Source organism: Mustela lutreola, chromosome 6 (assembly GCF_030435805.1).
Source record: "Mustela lutreola isolate mMusLut2 chromosome 6, mMusLut2.pri, whole genome shotgun sequence".
In the NCBI taxonomy this organism is placed as follows: domain Eukaryota; kingdom Metazoa; phylum Chordata; class Mammalia; order Carnivora; family Mustelidae; genus Mustela; species Mustela lutreola.
In genome coordinates, this window is record NC_081295.1 from 30,751,196 (window position 1) to 30,771,621 (window position 20,426).

Sequence of the window (20,426 nt, forward strand, 5' to 3'; positions counted from 1 at the left end):
TCTGGTTAACAAAACCATTTTTTATATTAAAAATAATGTCAAATAATGTCAAATGCCTTTTGACTTAACAAGCCATAGCAAAATATAAAATAATTTACTCTCATGCTTTGGATTTGTGGAGCACTAGTTGCTTAGATTTAATTTTTTGATCATTAAAAATAATAATCATGCTCTAATGTATAGCCATAAATTAGATTGATCCTTAATTGTGTTTAATCTTTATTATAATAATATTGAACATCAAAGCCCCAATTGTCCTTTTTAAATGATCTTTTAAGTAAGTGACTGATTACAGAAATGAATTGAAGACACATTTGAATAAATGGTAATTTTTAACAGTAAAAACTATTAATAGTAATTAATAGTGATTTTATAACTACTAAAACACTTTATTAAAAGAAAGTGCTCGAGGATTTAGTCTGTTTTATAGTTCATACCACCAGTACTCATTTAAATAATGTTATCCTTCATATCCTTTTTACTTATTGTAATTTTTTAATCAAAATGATCTGTATTTAGTTTTGAATTCACCATTTATGTACGAATTTTGTATTATTATTATTATTACAAGTGCTGAATATAGCATAATCACAAAAGCTGAGTATTTCTTTCAAAGAGCTGTCACATTCATTACCTAGTTTGCTCCTTTGATAGCTCTGTATGAGGGGTGAGGGCAGGGATTTTCTAGGTGAGGAAACTGACATCAGATATGCCAATAAGTGGGGAAGCCAGGATTAAAGCCTGGGGTATTGACTCCTACTGTATGCCAGGTGGTGGGCAGAGGTAGTTGCAGGGGAGAAAATATCTGGTAGAGAGGGATGGATTTAAATGGGTGAGGCCTGTGTTCAGCCCACCCACCTTCCGGATAAGCTTTCATCTGATCTCATGATAGAAAATTAAAAAGCTGTTTCTCTGTTGCTGCTTCATAAATATGTACAGATATTGACAATATAGTGGTTTAAATTTAGCAATGCTCTTTTCTCAGTCACATTCAATTAAAAATATATCTTCTCCCCCCTGTCTCACTAAGGACATTTTCATTTTATAAGAAAAAAATGTGGCCTGCATACATTTCAGTTTCTCCCTGAGTTCCTTGCCTTTAGTTTACATAGATACATTCTTGCTATTCCTAAGTATTTCATTTCTGCAACCAGACTTAATATTTTATGTTTTTGTTAAATGTGTTAAAACAAACGTCAGTGGATTGGCAAGCTAAATCATCCTTTTCATCAGAGGAGACACAAATGACCTCCCATGGCAATGGGGTATTTCCTAAATAGTGTTCCGCTTTTGAGGTTCCTGGGTGGCTCAGTGGATTAAAGCCTCTGCCTTTAGCTCAGGTCATGATCCCACCATACTGGGATTGAGCCCCACATCAGACTCTCTGCTCTGCAGGGAGCCTGTTCCTCACCCCGCCTCCCCCTCACGCCCCCCCCACCTACTTGTGATCTGTTAAATAAATAAATAAAATATATATTTTTAAAAAGTAGTGTGTGTATATATATATATATATATATATATATATATACTAGTAGTGTGTATATATATATATACTAGTAGTGTATATATGTATATATTATATATATATATATATATTTTTTTTTTTTTAAATTTTGAGGGAAAATGGCAGAAAATGGTGTCTCCTGGGGATTCTGTTGGTGGAGGGAGGCTTGGGATGCAGAGCCTCCCAGCATAAGTGAGTCATTCTTGGCCCTTTGGCAATGCTGCTACTGGGCTGCTTCCCTCTCCCCAGGCTTCTCTGGCCTCCATTCCTTTCTTTGTTCTTGCCCTGCCTGACCTGGAGGGCGCTGAGTCACAGGACTTCTTCTTTAAAAGATTCCTGTGGGAAGGCCCTTGGTATGTGCTAAATGACCAGCCTGACCACTCTTCTCTGGCTGTTGGGGCCGAAAGCATTCTGACGGTTGCTTCTTATCATGGAACAACATGGTCATTAACTTCCTGAAGGCAGGGATATACATGTGATTGCAAATGGACAAATGCAAATGAAACTTTACTGGAACTCCTGAGAAGTATGTTTTCATCTTCTGACTTCACAGTTTGTTTCGTGAACACTGTTACGTTGATTCAAGGTGTGTGTATGTATGTGTGTGTGTGGGTGGGTGGATTATGCATGTCTTGATGATTTAGTAAGAGGTTGTTACTTATTTCCATGTATCCAATGCTTTCCTGTTTGTTCTCACGGGCTTGTGGCATCTTTCCAGGTGAGCAGGTAGTGATAGAAAATTCATCTGGGTTGAAGTGCCAGTGTCTATGCCTCAGTAGTCCTGCAGAAAGGATTGGTTAGAGTTTAGATGAAACCTGGAAATGTCTGAGTGCTTATCGGTAGAGGAATTTCATTCTGGAATTCCGTTCTGTCTTATTTGAGGGGGTAACTTCTCCACTTCCTTCTCCTGCCTCAGGCATTCTGAGGTCTAGGGAGCTGGCAGGGGTGAGAAAGGTGGTCCATGGTGATGGCAGGGCAAGGGGGGTGGTGAGAAGAGAACTTACTTTTATGGAGCATTGACAATGCTTAGGGTCTGGCCGAGGCTGGACCATCTGTTTACCATCTGTGACTTTTACTCTGGGAGGTTATATTGCAGTTGGATTGTGATTTTGTTTTTATAAAATCCCACAGTATCATTGGAAGCAACCTGCAAGGGAAAGGCATGGGCTTTGGTCTCAGATGTATCTGGGTTTGAATATGCTTTGCTGTGTTATAGCTACGAGACTCTGAGCACAGCTCTACTTCTTTGAGCCTCATTTTCCCCATCCGTGCAATGGGGATATTTTTACTCACCTTTTAAGGACTGAGGAAAATTAAATAAAGTAATGTATATATACAGCACAGAACCTGGCAGAAAGCAGATGCTCAAAATAACTGTTGTTATCAGCTCTTGCCAATTATGTGATGTCAGCTGAAAAAGTTTGAAAAGGGAGGAGTGGTTCCCTTTTTAACTTGAATTGCTATATCTTCAAATTCACAAATATAAGTGTTTATCTTCCTTCCCCTCCCCAGTTCCTCAAGACACACATCTCCAAGTGTTGCGCTCTTTGTGGGTGATGGTTTCTATAGTTTGGTTAAACTCACCCTGTTTTTCATTGCTGTCGTTATGTATTCTACAGGGAGCTGAGCTTTGTGCTTGGAGGGAAGGAAGCCAATATTTATTGAGCACCTTATTTGTCCCAGGCAAAGTGGAAGGTGCATTACAGGGAAAAAGAAGGTTCTCGGAACCTAGCTTTTATCAAATTTCTAAAGTTAATTTAGTTGGAACCAATATTTGCCAACTTTACCAATGTCAGTAGTTATAATTTAAAGTAATTAAAACATGCAGTACTGGCCTTTTTGATGGTGTCCAGTAGAATGTTTGTAAATTTCCTTTAATCTGTTTGGCCTGGGTTTGGACAAATCAAGTGTTTCAGAGAGTACGCCAGAGTGCAATGATTTGTTGCATGAATATACGAAGCAGAGGTCTTAGCATCTCTTGAGGAGTTTACAATTTAGTTGGAAAAGTAGAAGAGTTCCATTTAAGTATTTAAGAACTCAGATTAGTACAGTTGGAAAGGATACCCTTGGGCTATTTGTTGAGAGCACAGAATTCAGAGAAGCTTGAATGGTGGAGCTACCAGGGGAGGAATAGAAAGTAGGGGCAGAAGGAGAGGTGCGGTCTTTTGAGATGGGACAGTGACATACGCATCTTTGTCTCACTGTTCTTTTTTCCATGAACGTTATAGCACAATTAGTATTATTACTCTTCAAATTAGCTTCAGTGCTTGTCTCACTGTTCTTATCTGTGCTGGGTTTTCTTTCCTCCTCTTACCATTTTGCCCTCAACTTTTATTTTTTTTTAATTTTTAATTTTTTATAAACATGTATTTTTATCCCCAGGGGTACAGGTCTGTGAATCACCAGGTTTACACACTTCACAGCACTCACCAAAGCACATACCCTCCCCAATGTCCATAATCCCACCCCCTTCTCCCAAACCCCCTCCCCCCAGCAACCCTCAGTTTGTTTTGTGAGATTAAGAGTCACTTATGGTTTGTCTCCCTCCCAATCCCATCTTTTTTCATTGATTCTTCTCCTACCTACTTAAGCCCCCATGTTGCATCACCACTTCCTCATATCAGAGAGATCATATGGTAGTTGTCTTTCTCCGATTGACTTATTTCGCTAAGCATGATACGCTCTAGTTCCATCCATGTTGTCGCAAATGGCAAGATTTCATTTCTTTTGATGGTTGCATAGTATTCCATTGTGTATATATACCACCTCTTCTTGATCCATTCATCTGTTGATGGACATCTAGTTCTTTCCATAGTTTGGCTATTGTGGACATTGCTGCTATAAATATTCGGGTGCACATGCCCCTTTGGATCACTACGTTTGTATCTTTAGGGTAAATACCCAATAGTGCAATTGCTGGGTCATAGGGCAGTTCTATTTTCAACATTTTGAGGAACCTCCATGCTGTTTTCCAGAGTGGCTGCACCAGCTTGCATTCCCACCAACAGTGTAGGCGGGTTCCCCTTTCTCCGCATCCTCGCCAGCATCTGTCATTTCCTGACTTGTTGATTTTAGCCATTCTGACTGGTGTGAGGTGATATCTCATTGTGGTTTTGATTTGTATTTCCCTGATGCCGAGTGATATGGAGCACTTTTTCATGTGTCTGTTTTGCCCTCAACTTTTTTGTTGGAACTGAATATGTTTCATCTGGATTGGAAACTATTTTCTCTAAGCCTCTTACTTTTCTCAAATTAGTGCTAGCATATATTTTTAACATGTTCACTCAGCCTTAGTAATACTGTATGTGTGTGGACACATACACACACTAGACACTAGTGTGTGTGTGTATATGTCTAGCATATGTATATATATGCCTGTACAGGCATATAACACAGCTTTTAACATTTTAAGAGATGTCAGTATTCTGAATGGAAAGTGGAATCTTATTGAAACAAATATACAGTATTGCCACATGTATAATGGTCATATTTTAAAAATCATTTGTAGAACAAAATGTGAGGTATACATTAGGACAATAAACATCCGCAGAATGGATGAGAGAGAGGTGCAAAGAACCTGATTCTTTCGTCCCAGATTTGCAGGGCCAGAAGGCCTCCTCTGTCCTGTGTTTGACATCATAATCATAATGTTATTAGAATATGATGCAGTCTAAATCCTAGGCTTTTTAGAACGTTTTAACCCTGATAACCGTAGGGATATTTTACAAGGTACTTGTAATATGTTTTACAAGGTACTTGCAAAACATATTATGAAATGAGCTATCTCTACTGTATTATGCAACATAGCTTAGTAGTTAAGAGCTTGGGTTATGGGTCTATTGCTTATTCAAATTCCAGTGCTGCTATTGGCTATCTTTGTGACTGTGAGCAAATTGCTTAACTTTTTTGTCTTGTTAATTTTTTAATCTGTAAAATGTGGGTAATAATAATAATATCTAGTTCATAGGGTCACTGTGAACATTAAATGAGAAAATGTGTGAGGTTCTTGGCTCTGCGCCTGACACAGAGTAACATCAAGTAAATATGAATTATTAGGGTGGTTGCTTCAGCGAAATTAAATAAAATAATTTTTGGCTTGCCAGTAAACACAAAATAAATGCCTCTGATCCTTTGGGCTGAAGGAGGGAAAGCGTGAGTCTTAGGAAGGCAGAGTGTTGCCCAAGAATGAGAAATCCCCAATCGTGCTGATCCATCTGGAATGGATTGTTAGATCCTACTTCAGATGATTAGGACTAGTAAGCCTTTAAGCATTCATAAATGTTTTCTTGAGCACCTATTATGTGCCAGGCATTGTGCCAAGTTCTGGGGATATCAAAATGAATGAGACAGTACCTGCTGTTAAAAGAAATAAGCACAAGTACAAGGTCTATTCCAGCTTAATTTCCCTATAGGCTTGCTGAGGATGGATTCGTTCCTGGAGTGAGGGAAGTGCTTCCATTCACAATTAGAAGAAAGCCCCAAATGCCTTGGCACTGTTAAGGTCACCTGGGGAATAAGCTTGGAGGAGTGGTCAGACTCCCCTTGGTTAGGTGGTGGGGAGGGAGTGGAGGCAGTGAGAGGGGCTGAGCCCCTGGGGAGGGCTGTGCATGTGTGCCTTCAAGGGAGATCTTGATTGGCTGCAGGGTAGGGAGTCCATCTCAACTCCGACAAAAACACTGTTGCCTAACGTGGATCCTGAGTATCTCATTTTGTCAGGCCGAGAGAGCAGTTGTGTGTGCCAAGCTGATTTTTAACCTGTTGCAATGATATTGAGCTGTTTTTTGTTCTGCTTTGAATGGAGTTTTTAGTATTTTGTGGGGTTGACTCCTAATAGGATTAGGAATCTTACTGAGTTTTACATGGAAGAATCACATTAGAGTCAAAATAGTCTTTGCAGATTTATTACATTAAAAAAAGTTTCTAATAATCTTAGGTCTTTGTAATATTTTTAACTTTCCTTTTGTAAGGGGTAATTCAAAAGACTGTGATTGGAAAGACTATGTGATTGTCAGCTGCAAGCGAAGGAGGGGTGGGAAGATGCTCTGTTTGTTGTCATACTTAGAAAGGTCAGGGGGTAAGAAGGACTTACATTCAGGAGGCTGCTGCTTTATGCCAGAGGCTCAGAGAAGCCAAGTAACTTAGCCAACACAACACAGCTACTGAGTCGACATGCTAACCCAGAGACAGGACTCCAGGGCCCACCTGATTTCCTCTTTGGCATGTGTTTAAGTTGGTAACCTTGTACTAAGGTGGACCATATGAGGGGCGCCTGGGTGGCTCAGTGGGTTAAAGCCTCTCCCTTCAGCTCAGGTCATGATCCCAGGGTCCTGGGATAGAGCCCTGCATCAAGCTCTCTGCTCAGCATGGAGCCTGCTTCCCTCTCTCTCTCTGCCTGCCTCTCTGCCTATTTGTGATCTCTGTCTGTCAAATAAATAAATAAATAAATCTTAAAAAAAAAAAAAGGTGGACCATATGTAATTGCTATTTCTTTACATTTAAAGCGGTCTAATATTGGCAGTTTCATATGATTCCACCTAATATTTGGGAAGTAATAAGACACTTTGAAGAGCTTTTGCAAAAGTCTGTGGATAGTTCACTAAAAGAGTTCAATATGGGGTCTCCACCAAGTGACCTAATAGCTTCACAGAAGTTTTGATGTACTCAGAACCCAGTCAGCTACCACGCCATGTGCTTAACCCCTGGGTCGGACCCTACGTCCCCTTCGCCAGTTTAGGCATCAATGGTTATGACCTTTCCACAGAACAGCAACACATACCCAGAGAACACTATTTTATTTGGAACATCTAATATTTTACCAGGACTCAAATGGGCCTTGCTGTCTTTACTGGAATGATATTTTCCCTTTGATTGATTGTTAAATGGATAGAGACCGTGAAAGGATCTCTCTCTCTCTTTCTCTTTTTCCTGGGGATTTCTTGTTCAAACAGAATTTGTTGTATCCACATCAGTAAAGCCGTGCTAATATGGGCTGCTGGCCAGATCGTGGAAATAGCCTCATTATATTGAACTGGATGTCATAATGGTCCCCATTAAGGTGGGATTCTCTCTCTGTTTGTACTTTTAAACCCAAGTCCCTTGCCACTTTTTACATCTCTCTGAGAATAGCAACATTCTCTGGTAATACAATCTGAGAATGTGCTGTCTCTTGCCTCCTCCTACTGAAAACCATTACAAAAATAGAATCCCTGGTTCTGAGCATTTTTAGGGGTTTGTAGCTTGGTGCTGTTCCTCAGTCATTCATTTTACTGTCTGCACTCGTGATGACTATAAAGTGTTCCGGTGGCTGAAGGTAAGAACCCATGAGATTTACTTCTTTTGACACTCCCATTAATTGATATTGGTGTCCAAATATATGACAGGAAAAGAGCAGGGTTTTTGTTTTTTTGTTTTTTTTTTTTGACACAAACCAAATGAAACACAAGTTTTTTCATTTTAATTTTTATAAGCTGTTCAGAGGCTAAGACTGTTGAAAGACAAAGCATTTCTATTAGCTGTTGAAATTTTACTGTAGTCCTGGCAAAGTGAAGCATTTGTTGTGCTGGATTTGGGTAATGGAACCCTGCAGGATTCCAGCTCAGGAATGCTGGAAGGATGAAGCCCACAAAGCAAAGGGCAGAGTGAGTGTCAATTTCATTCCTCCAATTACAGCAGTTAAAGAAATAACAAAATGCAGGGTAACATTTTATTGTGAGGGCTAATTGAAAATCAGGGGGAAATATTTAGGTATGCTATGTTATCATCTCTTTTCTATTTGTGTCTCTTCCCAGTTGACTCAATAGGACCTCCATTATGAACAAATCTCTATCATTAGCATTAGCTGAATTTTTGTTGTTATGATTAAGAGGATGATAAGAAGTGTTGTAGAGTGTAGTCCTTCCTTTAGCAAATGGGACAGTTCTTACATTCACACAGCAAGTCTTTCCCCAGTGCCCTATGGGTGCCAAGGTCTATAGGAGGGTTGTAGTGTGACCAAGACTGACATGGTCCCTACCCTCATGGAGGATAAATTTTAGTAGGAAGAAACAGATAGTACTAATAAACAAATAAATATGTCCTATAATGTCAGGAAATGAAAGAATTAGGCAGGACAAGGAAATGGTGGTGGTAGAGAAGGCCTCTCTGAAGACTCCTGAAAGAAGGGAAGGAGGTAGCCATGCTGATACCAGTAAGAAGGGCATTCTCAGCCGTGGGAAGCAAATGCAAAAGCCCTGGGGTAGAGACCAGCTAGGTGAGTAAGTCAATGAATGAGGTCACTGTAGCTGGAGCAGAGAAAGGGAGGGGAGGGGCATAAGAAGTTGATGTTAGAATAGGCAGGGTCAGACCATGCTGGGTCTTAAAGGCTTTGGGAAGTCACTGGAGTTTTGAGCAGAGGCATGGCATGGCATGAACTAATTTAAACTATGAAAAGGTCACCTGGCTAATGTGGCAAATAAGCTTTGGGAAAAGTGGAGGGTAGAGAGAGGGAGACTAGTTGGGAAATGATTGCCATTGCCTTGGTGAGGGAAGATGATGGCTTGAAAGAGGGAGGTAGTGATGGAGGATCAGATTTGGGATGTGTTGAAGGTAGACAAATGGCATTTACAGATAAACTATATAGAAGTTGGGAAAAAAAAATAAGGAGTCAAGGACAGCATCTGTGTTTTTAGCCTAAGCAGCTTGGGTGAATGGTGGGAAGGAGCAGATTCACAGACAGAGGCAACAAGCAAGAGTTGTGTGGGGGCCTATTTAGAGATGCCTGTCATTCATTTGAGTGGCGATGTCAGGCAGGCAGTTGGATCTGGGTGCCGTTGAGCGGGGAGGTCTGGCTGGAGATGGGGGTTGCTCATCAATGTGTAAGATTTAAAGCCAGCAAGAGAGCATGAGATCCCTGGAGAGTGAGCTGTAACTGAGACGCAGCCTGAAGTCCAAGCCCTGTAGCTCTCCAGTGTTGTGGGATCTGCAGGAGCAGGTAGTGTCCCCAGAGGAGGCTGAAAGGAAGCAAACAGGGATGGGGTGGGAACAGTCTGGTGAGATGCGCAGTAAGGCTGGGCCCTGGGGAAGGCGTGAAGTTTGTCTTTCGAGTGTCCCCTCCCTTTACAGTGATTTTCCATCTTCTCTGTGGGTCTTTTATCTGATTTCTTTTGTTTTTCTTATCCCATAGAACAACTGCCCCAGTTTTATGGGCACATGGGCACCCCCCTGACTGGCAGCATGGGCACCCCCCAGGAGCTTGTTAAACATGCAAATTGCGGGCTCCATCCTAGACCTACAAATAAGAAACTCTAAGGGGTGGGGCTCAGCGAGCTGAGTTTGAAGGAACTCTTCAGGGGCTTCTGGTGCATGAAGTTTGAGAACTACTGCTGTAAAGAAAGTAGTCGGTAAATGGAACCAATGAAAAATCATAGATGAGACTTGACTCTTTTAACCTTTTCTGAGCTCTCTGTCTAAAGGCAAAGAGGTAAATATCTAACAGTAGATTTTAGGCATAAAACAATGGGCCATTCTTGAGACTTCTTTGTGGGGGCCAAGGAAACTTCTCAAGTCCTACAATTCATAAATGAAGGCAGATGCCTATTGTATCTCTGGTAATGAACTCTATGGATAACTATATAGTCTGTGTAGTATTATATAGGCTCTCTGAGTCCAAATATGAAGGCAATGAAAATTTGGGCATTTTGGTGGGCGATCCAAAATCTCTAGAGATAATTCAGAACTTATTCTGTTTCAACACTTATTTTGTTTAAAGTTGTTTATTTCTTAAAGATTTACTTATTTATTTAAATTATTTTTATTAACATTATCTGCCCCAGGGGTATAGGTCTGTGAATTATCAGGCTTACACATTTCACAGCACTCACCATAGCACATACCTTCCCCAATGTAAGATTTATTTATTTTACAGAGAGAGAGAGAATGTACAAGAAGGGGGGAGGGGTAAGGAGAGAGGGAGACAGAATCCTCAAGCAGAGTTCCCACAGAGACTGGTGCCCCTTGCAGGGTGCTCCTGGGGCTTGACTTGGGACCCTGAGATCATGACCTGCGTTGAAATCAAGAGTCAACTGCTCATCGAACTGAGCCACCCAGGCGTCCCTGATTAAAGTTGTTTAAACACTACTAGACAATTTTAAATAATACCTCATCAGCAAGACATATAATAATAATAATAATAATAATAATAATGGCAGAACATTCATTGAATTGTGAATTTTTATTCATAAAATACACCTCAAATTTATTTTAGCAATTTAAATAATAGAGTTTTATGTATATTTAGTCAAGCATTACAGTAGTAAGGGCTTAAGGAGATTAGAAATAAATGAATCCAATTAAAGAACACGTCTGTGAGATTTGATATGTCATAGGTATGAATGAACTGTTTGCACAGCAACTGTAAAGAAACCGTTAATGATTAACTACCTAGAAGAGGTTTAATCAAGAATAAATGCTATAGGACATATTTTAAAATATTTAAGTTAAACAAATGAAGATTTGTGCATTTGAAAACATCGCATCATGCCATCATTTTTGCTGTGTCTTTTCCTGGGGAGTTCAAAGCCTAAGGTTCTGCTTTTCTTTTATCTACAGACATGCCAGTTCCTTTGTGCTGTGCAGAAAAGGGCAGAGCTCTCAATGGTGCCATGAGGTTTAGCCTTGTGGGGTGTCTCCACAAAGTGTGGGGAGTTGGGGACCCTCTGGTCTTGAATATAGAATGCAAATTTCCCAGTGTTGTGGAAGATTATTTCTTTGGGATCACAAGGACTTTTTCTGTTCCAGGAGTTTGTGTGAAGTTGAAAATAAGAGGTGCGCTCTTTTTACTCTTTCTGCCAGGGGGTTAGTTATAGGGTTTAGGAAGGACCTTTGTAAGGGTCAGAAGTGGGTGAGAAAGCTATTCCTGTGGAGAATAGAACCTCAACGAAATATAACTTGTTAGGTGGTGGTTCCCCTATTACTTCTCTATCTTAGGTATTGACAAAATTCTAAAGGAAACACACACTTGAAAAGCGTCAGCTTAGTAAAAGGACAGTGAAGGTGAGGGGGATGGGCACAGAGGGTGGGAAGGAGGAATGGAAAGACGTGGAAAGCTGGGGCCAGAATACCTTGTATGTGTCTTATTTTCTATTTGGGGACATTTTTAAAAGTAAGAAAAACTCGGCTGGTATTAGTATTTTCTTTCTTTGTATTTGACCCCCCGCCTCCCCAGAAGAGGGCTAAAATTAGTGGTGTTGATTATAGAAAAGGAGACTGGCATTTTAAAATTTATGCCTTTGGTAAAAGAGACAGCACATTTTGCACTGAATTGTTTGGATCTAACTTTAAAGGACCAATACCTCCCTACCTGCTCCTCAACCCTGGCCCAACTTGGAGAAAATAAGAAACAAAAAAGCTGTAAGATCAATAGAATTTGGAACTTAGTTCTGTAGGATATAGTACACCTAAGCTTCACCTGCTCTAGATGTGGAATAGATTTCTGAGCATAAAAAATTAAGTTTTTCAGAACAAAAAATGTGGTCCCCAAAGTAGGGTTTACTTCATTTAAACCATGATAAATATGCCATCTATAACTCACAGGAAGCTGAACTTTTTTAAGAAACTACATGGCAAGACTTTCTTTTTTTTCAATTATAAGCAATAATTTAGGTTATATTCTCCAAAGAAGGAAACATAGAGTCATAGAGTTCACATGAAGGTCTTCAGAGACAGATAATTCTGTAAGGTAGGAAGGGTGGAAAATAGATCAGAAAGTATGTGAAATGTATAGGCACTGAGAGAGCATATGGACATTTGGACATTTTAAAATTATAAATGGTGTTCATGAGAAGCTGAACCTGTGGGAGAAGAACCTGTGGTGTTGTCCCTCCCATAATTTAATATTACTCACAACGAAGAAATCCTGGAAATACAAGGAAGAATAATTGGGGAACCATTTCAATACGAGGTGGGAGTGCCTGGTTTGCCTCAATTAGAGTTTCTTTTTCATGAACTCTTTTTTGATTATGAAAGTGATACATATTTATTATAGAAAGAATGAAGATAATACGGAGAGGTATAAAGGGAAGGTAAATAACATCTTTAACCTATTTTCCAGATAGTCACTGTTAACATTTTGATTTTTTTGTTTCACCCTACGTGTATGTAAATACATGCATATTGGTACATGTTAACTTAAAAAGAGATAATTTTTCACTTTATCATTAGTATTTTTCACATCATTAGAATAAAAAAAATTGATGCCTGCATAATATCTTATCACATGGGTAGACCATAATTAAGTAATGGTTCTATTATTGCTTTTTATTTACTTACTTACAATTAAATATAAGAAATCATGCTAAGTACCCTTGTATATAGACTTTTGATGCTTATCTCTGACTATTTTCATAAGATATATTCCTAGAAATTGAATTACTGGATTTAAGAAATGAACATTCTTAAGACTCTTTTTTTTGTTTTTTAAAGATTTTATTTACTTATTTGATGGAGAGACAGAGACACAGTAAGAGGGGGAACACAAGCAGGGGGAGTGGCAGTTGGTGAAGCAGGCTTCTCATGGACCAGAGAGCCCAATACAGGGCTGGATCCCAGAGCCCTGGGATCATGACCTGAGCCAAAGGCAGACGTTTAACAACTGAGCCACCCAGGTGCCCTATTCTTCAGATTCTTGATAAACACTTATGGTTTACTCTTTTTAGCATTAGTATATAAGAATGCTCCTTTACTTCACCTTGTCTTCATTGAGATTTTAGTGTTATTAAAATAAAATCTTTGTCGATTTGAGAGAAAGAAGTGACAAAAAATCTGAAAGCTGCCTTAATTCATATAGATTTTTACAAGTGGGCTAAAGTTTAAAAAAATTGTTCCTCAGCAATTTGTAGATTGTTTACATCCTTTTCATATTTTTCTATTTCAGAGATATTGTATTATCAATTTGTAGACGTTATTTCTCTGGGGGTTTAAAGTACTATTCCTCCACACCCCTTCAGTACAGTTGTAATAGTTCCAAATAAATGGTTGAAGATAAAACCAATTTAACATTTTAGTTTAAGTATCACATATGCCATGCCTGAACCACAACTTGACCAAAAAATCAGTGCATTTTCTTAATCTGCATAATGCCAAAACAATAGCATGATTTGTTTCTTTAATTTAGGATCTCACAGAATATCAGGATGATCATTATTATTTATAATCTTGGAGTTTAAAAATCCCTCACATAAACTTCCTTACTTAGTAGGTATTTTTTTCTTGCTTATGTAGAAAGGTTTGCCAGTTTTTTAAAATTTTGGTCATTTGGATTTAAGATAAATAAAAGTTTATTGCATTGAGAATTATTTTGTTAATCAGTTGTGAGAGAGCATCTGCTCTCTGTAAGATATGGTACTAGACAGTAAACGGAGACTATCATAAGAGAAAGAATTTAAGAGATTGTTGTCTGATACACTATTTGCCACACTGTGTGACAGGAACTAGATGTGCGTTAGAGACTGTGTGAGCGTTAGAGACCGTGGCCGGCGTAGGCGCTGAGGGAGGAAGCAGGAAATCACTGTGGCCTCTGTAGGTAAAGAAACAATGTTTATTCTTCCGGTCCATGAACAGGGAATGGTACAGATGCATGTTGTGGTGGGTCTGGACTTAGCTATATTTCAACTTGTTGTTATGGGTTTGTGCAGAGGTTTTCCATAATCTCTGTTGTGAGGATGGTTGACTTTGCTCCATCTCACCAAACTATTACAGTTTTTTACTGCTTCTTAATTATTATTTGCCTCTTATTTACACCCCCTGTCTTTCCTTCTTGAAATTACAGTGTGAGGGTAGATTTTGTGCCTAAGCCATCCCTCCCTCTTGTCGTGCCATCCTGTCCATAGCATGTTGGAGGAGACCTACAAAATAGAGGAGAAAGATGTTTCTAGGCAGAGGCAGTGTTTATGTAAAACCAAAGACTTTCGGGGAACTACTGAAATCACCAGAGCAAATGGAGAAAACCACAAGGAGCAAACACAAACCCACTTATTAGTATGAGACTATTATATTTCCAAGGGTGCCTTAGCCTAATTTCCCAGCAGATGTCTTCGTTTGTGAGCCTCTCACAGTATGGAATCCTCCTTATCGGCTCTCTCTGCTGGGCTCCATGGGAGCCTGAAAATGAAACATAAACTAGGTCTCTCTGCTGCAGAGGTTTACCCAGTGGCCGGGCAGTAACTCTGCCAGAATATAAAGAAGGTCATGCACTTCGTGTGACAGTGATTCGAGAATCCAATTAAAAAGTTTAGTGTAAGACGCAGTCGTTCCAACTTAATCTGATCACACTTTAATGCAATCCTCTGCTAATTGTAGTCAGCGCCTTAGAGCCAAATCAATTGTATGTCTCTGTTTCCACGTTTTCCTCCGTAATTTGATCACCTTCAGCTGTTTTTTTTTGTTTTGTTTTGTTTTTTTAAATAGCTCAATTGGGAAATCTGGCAACATCTTTTAAGAATAGCCACATAACATAAAGCCAGCAAAGACACTTCAGAATGTCCAGCTTCAAAAGTGACATGACAGCAGCAAAAAGTCACTTGTCTACAATGGAAATGCACTAGGAGATGGCAGAGTTGAAGAGGAAAGGTTCTTGGGAAGAATCTTGACTCACCACGAACTGAGAAAATGCTGCTGATTCCTTATCTGTACAATCACTGCAACTCACTTGAAGTTGGCAAATATAGTTATGCTGCTGTTGGCGCCATGGACACCAGTCTCCCAGTCAAAATGATAGAAATTATATTAATGCATTTCTCTGAAGCTAAAAGTACCTCTTAATGGTGAAGAGAGACCTCTTGTTTGCTTTGCAAGAGCATCACACTGAGGTCCCCTATGGCAAGTTGGCACTTACTTCGTGAGTGGTCATGGCATATCGCTGAAGGCCAGGAAGGCCAATGATGCAAAAATGGCCCCTTTTATTCTATTGGAATTTGAGTAATTCCAAATATGTACATGGCTATTATAAAGTTTAGAGTAGACTCAGATGGTTAATTCTGCAAATTGAATGATTTCTGACTGTCCATAATGGAATAAGAGGATTACTTTGGTCTGTGCAAATATGAGTGAGATTGACAAGCTGCAAGTCCTAGTGATTGCAAATTACCCATTTCACATTGCTTTTGGAGCCAGGGTACCGGAGGATGTCTGCAGATCTAGTACAAGTCACTCAACGGATTAAAAAAAAAAAAAAAAAAAAACAAATGTAAATTGGTATCAATAGCCATTTTGAAAAAATATGCCCAAGGGCATATGCCCAAAGTTCCTCTTTTGATATGCCCATTGTATCCTGGAGAACAGGTGAGCTGCCCTCGTGAGGGGAGCCTGTGGAGTCCTGAATATGGTCTATGTGGCACTTTTCAGGAAAGCTTTACAAGTAGAGTAGGGCTGTGTCCTGTCCCTCCTTTACTAAAGTCACCTAAGTCTCTTTCCTCACTGTACTCATTCCAGAGTCCCAGGGTTGTGCACCCAAGTATTTTATTTTGTCTTGCTCCACAGGGGAACATTGAACGGCTTTGCTAACTGTGGTGTGTGTGTGTGTGTGTGTGTGCGTGTGTGCGTGCGTGTAACAGAGTGAGAGAGAGAGAGACAGGGAGAGATACCAGAATGTGCCTCACTGCTGAGAGGGGGGAGGAGCGTCTGGGTTTGGAGGAGGGACATGGAACTCATAATGTGATTCCCATCAGCATCTAGACCTTTAATCTATACAAATGAAATGCTCCAATTTAATAGAATTCTAAAAGTAAAACAAATGCTTTGTTCTTAGTGAATCTGTCATTCAGAGCTGCTCTTGGCAGCACATCAACTGTACTTGAAATGTCTTTAAGTGGGCATTTTTTTATTGTGCTTTTCATCTTAACACATCTTTGAGTTGTTAGAGGAATAGGAAGGCTGAGTTCCTCTCAGTGTATCAGGTCTGTGCTACTCTCAAGACCCCATTTGCTTACTCAGCAGCAAAGAGCTTACCTTCATGAGTATTTTGGCCGTACTGCAATAGAGCTTAGAGACTAAGAAGCAACAGAACAAATTAATGTGAGTTAGAGGTAGAGAGGAAAGAAATACGGCATGAGGAGATGTTTGTAATAAGGTGTATTATAATCACTACCAAAGCGGAACTATTGTTTTGGGGAAGTCAGGTGCCAAAAAGCACCACAAAGTATGGAAGTAAAGAAATAATACTTACTGTTTGTTGGGCATTTACTATGTCCTAGGCACTGTGCTATGAGCTTTCCATATAATATTTCTCTAAACCTTAGCATATCCATTGCTATGAATTATAAAGAGGAAATTGAGGTCTAGATGGGTTGTCACACAGTAAGTGGCTCAAACCATGGTCCACCTGACCTCATGATATTTTTGTTATTTTTGGTGGATTCTTTATGGTCTTTTTAGATGAACAGCAAAATATTGACATTTTTATTTATCAAAAGTATTTGCATAACTCTTCTTATATTTTTTAGCATTTTCATGTGACTCTGTAGAATTTCAAATCCTTTATCTGTTTTGAATTTTTATTTAAGCCTATCTGGAGTATTTCTATCATTGTAGGCAAAAACTTAGGGAAGACTTCTTCAGTCGTTGAGATGCATACTTCCAGTGCCTGATAGTGTATATGAGAGAAATGAATCCTTGTTTGCTCTCTGCTTATTGCCATGAAGTCTCTGTGCTGAAATGTTGCATTAAAAGTGTGTTTTAAATTATTGTGTAATACCCCAAATTTTCAGGGGTGCAAGGTTTTTGCTATCAGTCTGGGTCCTTTCAGGCAGAGACTGAATGGATAGACCAACGCTCACTTGACACAGGAGATGCCCAAGCATAGGAGCTGTACCTCCTGTCAGAGCCCACCTTGCTCACTGTCACATGCATGTGATCTCAGGGAAGATGGTCAGAGACTCACAGCCCAGAAGGTTCTTTTCTAACAGAGATATATTGTTGGGCTGTTGGTCATTAATAGTCACTGAGGAAAAGAGTCCTGTCTGAGTTGCATCTTTATCTTTTTCCTCTTCCAGATGTGTGAAATATTATGCAGTTGACATTGGAACATAGCAAAACGTCTCTTGACTCTTGCCCTCTAGGTACTTGGAACCCCGAGGAATGATTAGAGATTATCGCTTGAAAAATAAGGTTGGAGGAGGAAAAGGGTATTTTCTGGTCCCTTCCATACTTGCTGCAGGAACTGGCCTTGGTGTCTTCTTCCTGAGCACAGCAACTTAGTCCTTCTGTTCATTGATATCTCCCCAGGACCTCCACAGAGATACTCAGTAAACGTGTATTGAAGGAATGAATGGGGTTAGCAGTTGGAAAGGCCTTCAGAGGCAAGTAGGATTTAAGATAGTTCTTTATTAGAGGAGTTCTATAGGTATGTGTTGGAGGAGGAAGAGAGGAAAGTATAAGGTTAGTTTGGGGAGAACAATTTTGGGTGAAGTGAAGAGCTGATGAAGGAAAATTTTCATATATTGTCAGAAAAATAGGTGGGAACCACATCTCTAAATTTCAATTTAGAAACTGCATTTCTGACCAAGAAGTGCAAAGAGTCTGTGTTGTGTGTTTTCCTTGGGACATGATTAGAGTAATAAAGCACATCAGTCGTATGATTCAACTTCCCAAGCCTGGAATACATATCACATGCCCACCTTCTAATTTTTTTTTGCTTGCGTAGGATAATTTTTTTTTTAACTTGCCCTGAGTAAATGGACTATTTGATATAAAGTCATTGTAATTTGCTGACATATACCACTATACTGTAGTTTGTGGCCATGCTATTATTGAACCTGTTTTAGCTGATTTCTATCAGGTATAATAGGTAGATAGATACTTCTATCTATGTATTTATTTATATATTTATATATATTTCTCTCTATATATATTTCTATATATGTATATTCTATATATTTCTATTCCTTGTCACTCGTCACTTGCTTGAATTTTCCTTTGTCTTTGTCTGATCTCTCTGTAGAAGAACAGGGAAAAGGAAGAGAAGGTAAATGAAGATTTGCTGATCTCTGGAAATCTACCAATCACTTTAACATTTTGAACTTTATTAGTTTATTACATTTAATATACCTGCCTTAATCCAAAGAGTATTAAAAATGCACGTAAATTTTTTTTTAGAAAAGTGAACCCATTAGATAAAAGGAAAAATAAAAGAAGTCAGTGTTGCACAAAAATGCCTGCCCTGAGGTCTTTGTATACTTGTTAGAGGTGGTTACAAATCAGATTTGGGGCTCAGAGCTTTTTGACTTCCAGTGGAATGGGGGAAACATGATGGGTTGTATGCTTCACGGTGTCTGTGAGACAAATCAGTTTCCCAAGAGCAGTCCAACTAGTTCTGGAACCTGAAAGGGAGTTCTCCCATGGGTCCTCATAAAGAAGACTATGAAACATTTTATCTTGGCTGCCAGTGGGAAGGGTTGATAGCTTCTTGTGGAAACTGAGGAATCAGTCAAGATTCTCTCTCCTGACGCGGTCTGAGGTGATAGCTGTGGGCAGGGCAACCTATCATCTTCAGTCCCTAAATACCTCAAGCCATACCTTTGTAATGAGCTCTCCAAGATATACTCTTTATCCTCTTCACATCGCAGTCTGCAGTTATTAGGTTTCATATTTGTTTACCGTGTCTTCTTAGAAATAGATTCTAATCTGTGGAAGGGCAAGGACTCTAGGCTGCTTACTCATTCTTCATCTCCACATAGCACAAAGCCTGGTATATATTAGGAGCTTAATAAATATTTATTGAAGATGGAATGGAAAGAACTGGTGGTAAAATGTACCCAAATGTAACTGAATTAGTTAGCCTGTTAAAAGGGAATTTTAACTACTTATAAGCCTAGTTTCACTGGTTTGCTAGCTATAAAAATACTAGGAATGTTTACCACAATGATTGATCTTGGAACAGTTAACATTCTTCTTGCCAATAATCAGATAGCATCAGATGGCCAGTTGTCTGTTGAATTCACCCTACACAGAAAATCTGTTAGAGTAGATTTTATAATCTATACCTCACCGATGAGGACACAAAAGCTCAGAGAAGTTGAATTATGGACTTATTTTCTACTTATAATCAAAAATGTATTTTAAAATCAAGACCTTTTCGTGAGTATATCATATAATTTGGCTGTTGTATATGGGGCAGCTACCTCTGTATACATTAGTTAAATGTTAGGCATTTCTAAAATAATCAAGGTGTTTGTGGCAACCAGTTATATGGCTCATTTTTGCTGGCTTTTTTTTTCAAATATGGATTACTGCCATTCCTGGGGAGAGAACACATGCACCCATTTCCTGTGGTGGCAGATTCAGGGCTGTGTCCTCTCACTCCACAGGGACACAGAATACAAAGGATTGCAGCTCTCCCTGGATCAGATCTCAGCCTCTAAACCAGCCTTCTCCTACACCAGCAGTTCCACTCCTACCATGACTGACAACAGGAAGGGGGCCAAGTCCAGGCTCTCCAGCTCAAAGTCAAAATCCAGAACTTCCCCATATCCTCAGGTAGGTGCACTGCCATTTTGCAACTTTCTTTTCTTGTTTGTGTGTGGGGGTACCTTGGTTTGGTCTCAAAGTTGAGGAAGTATTGACACAGCTTGGAATTTCATTATCTGGTTGTAATAAATTTAAAACTTCCATGTAAAGCTTTCTAAAACTACCTTCTTCCGCTCTTCTCCTTTTAAAATAACTATGCTAGTAAAAATTTGAAATGATCTTGTGGTTTGCTGCTTTTATACAGAGATCCTGAGAGTCTCAGTTGCAGTTGGAGCCATAACTCTGTTTTTTCAAGGAGATTGATCCTGACCGAAAAGATGTAGCTGGCATAGCAAAATGTGGAAAACAAAGAGCTTAACATGGTAAAATTGATTCTTAGGATAGGAACCGAAGTAGAGGAAAATGAAGAGATGGAGGCCAAGAATCA

The 20,426-nt window shown here is 39.4% G+C and overlaps 1 protein-coding gene across 1 annotated transcript in view; it reads left to right on the forward strand.

Annotated features, from left to right (window-relative positions):
• SIM1 (SIM bHLH transcription factor 1) overlaps positions 1 to 20,426 on the forward strand; it is a 74,425-nt gene that overhangs the window by 22,166 nt on the left and 31,833 nt on the right. The window contains exon 10 of the mRNA XM_059177005.1: positions 19,840 to 20,008. Coding sequence (XP_059032988.1) covers positions 19,840 to 20,008 — 169 coding nt within the window. The remainder of the gene's footprint in view (positions 1 to 19,839; positions 20,009 to 20,426) is intronic.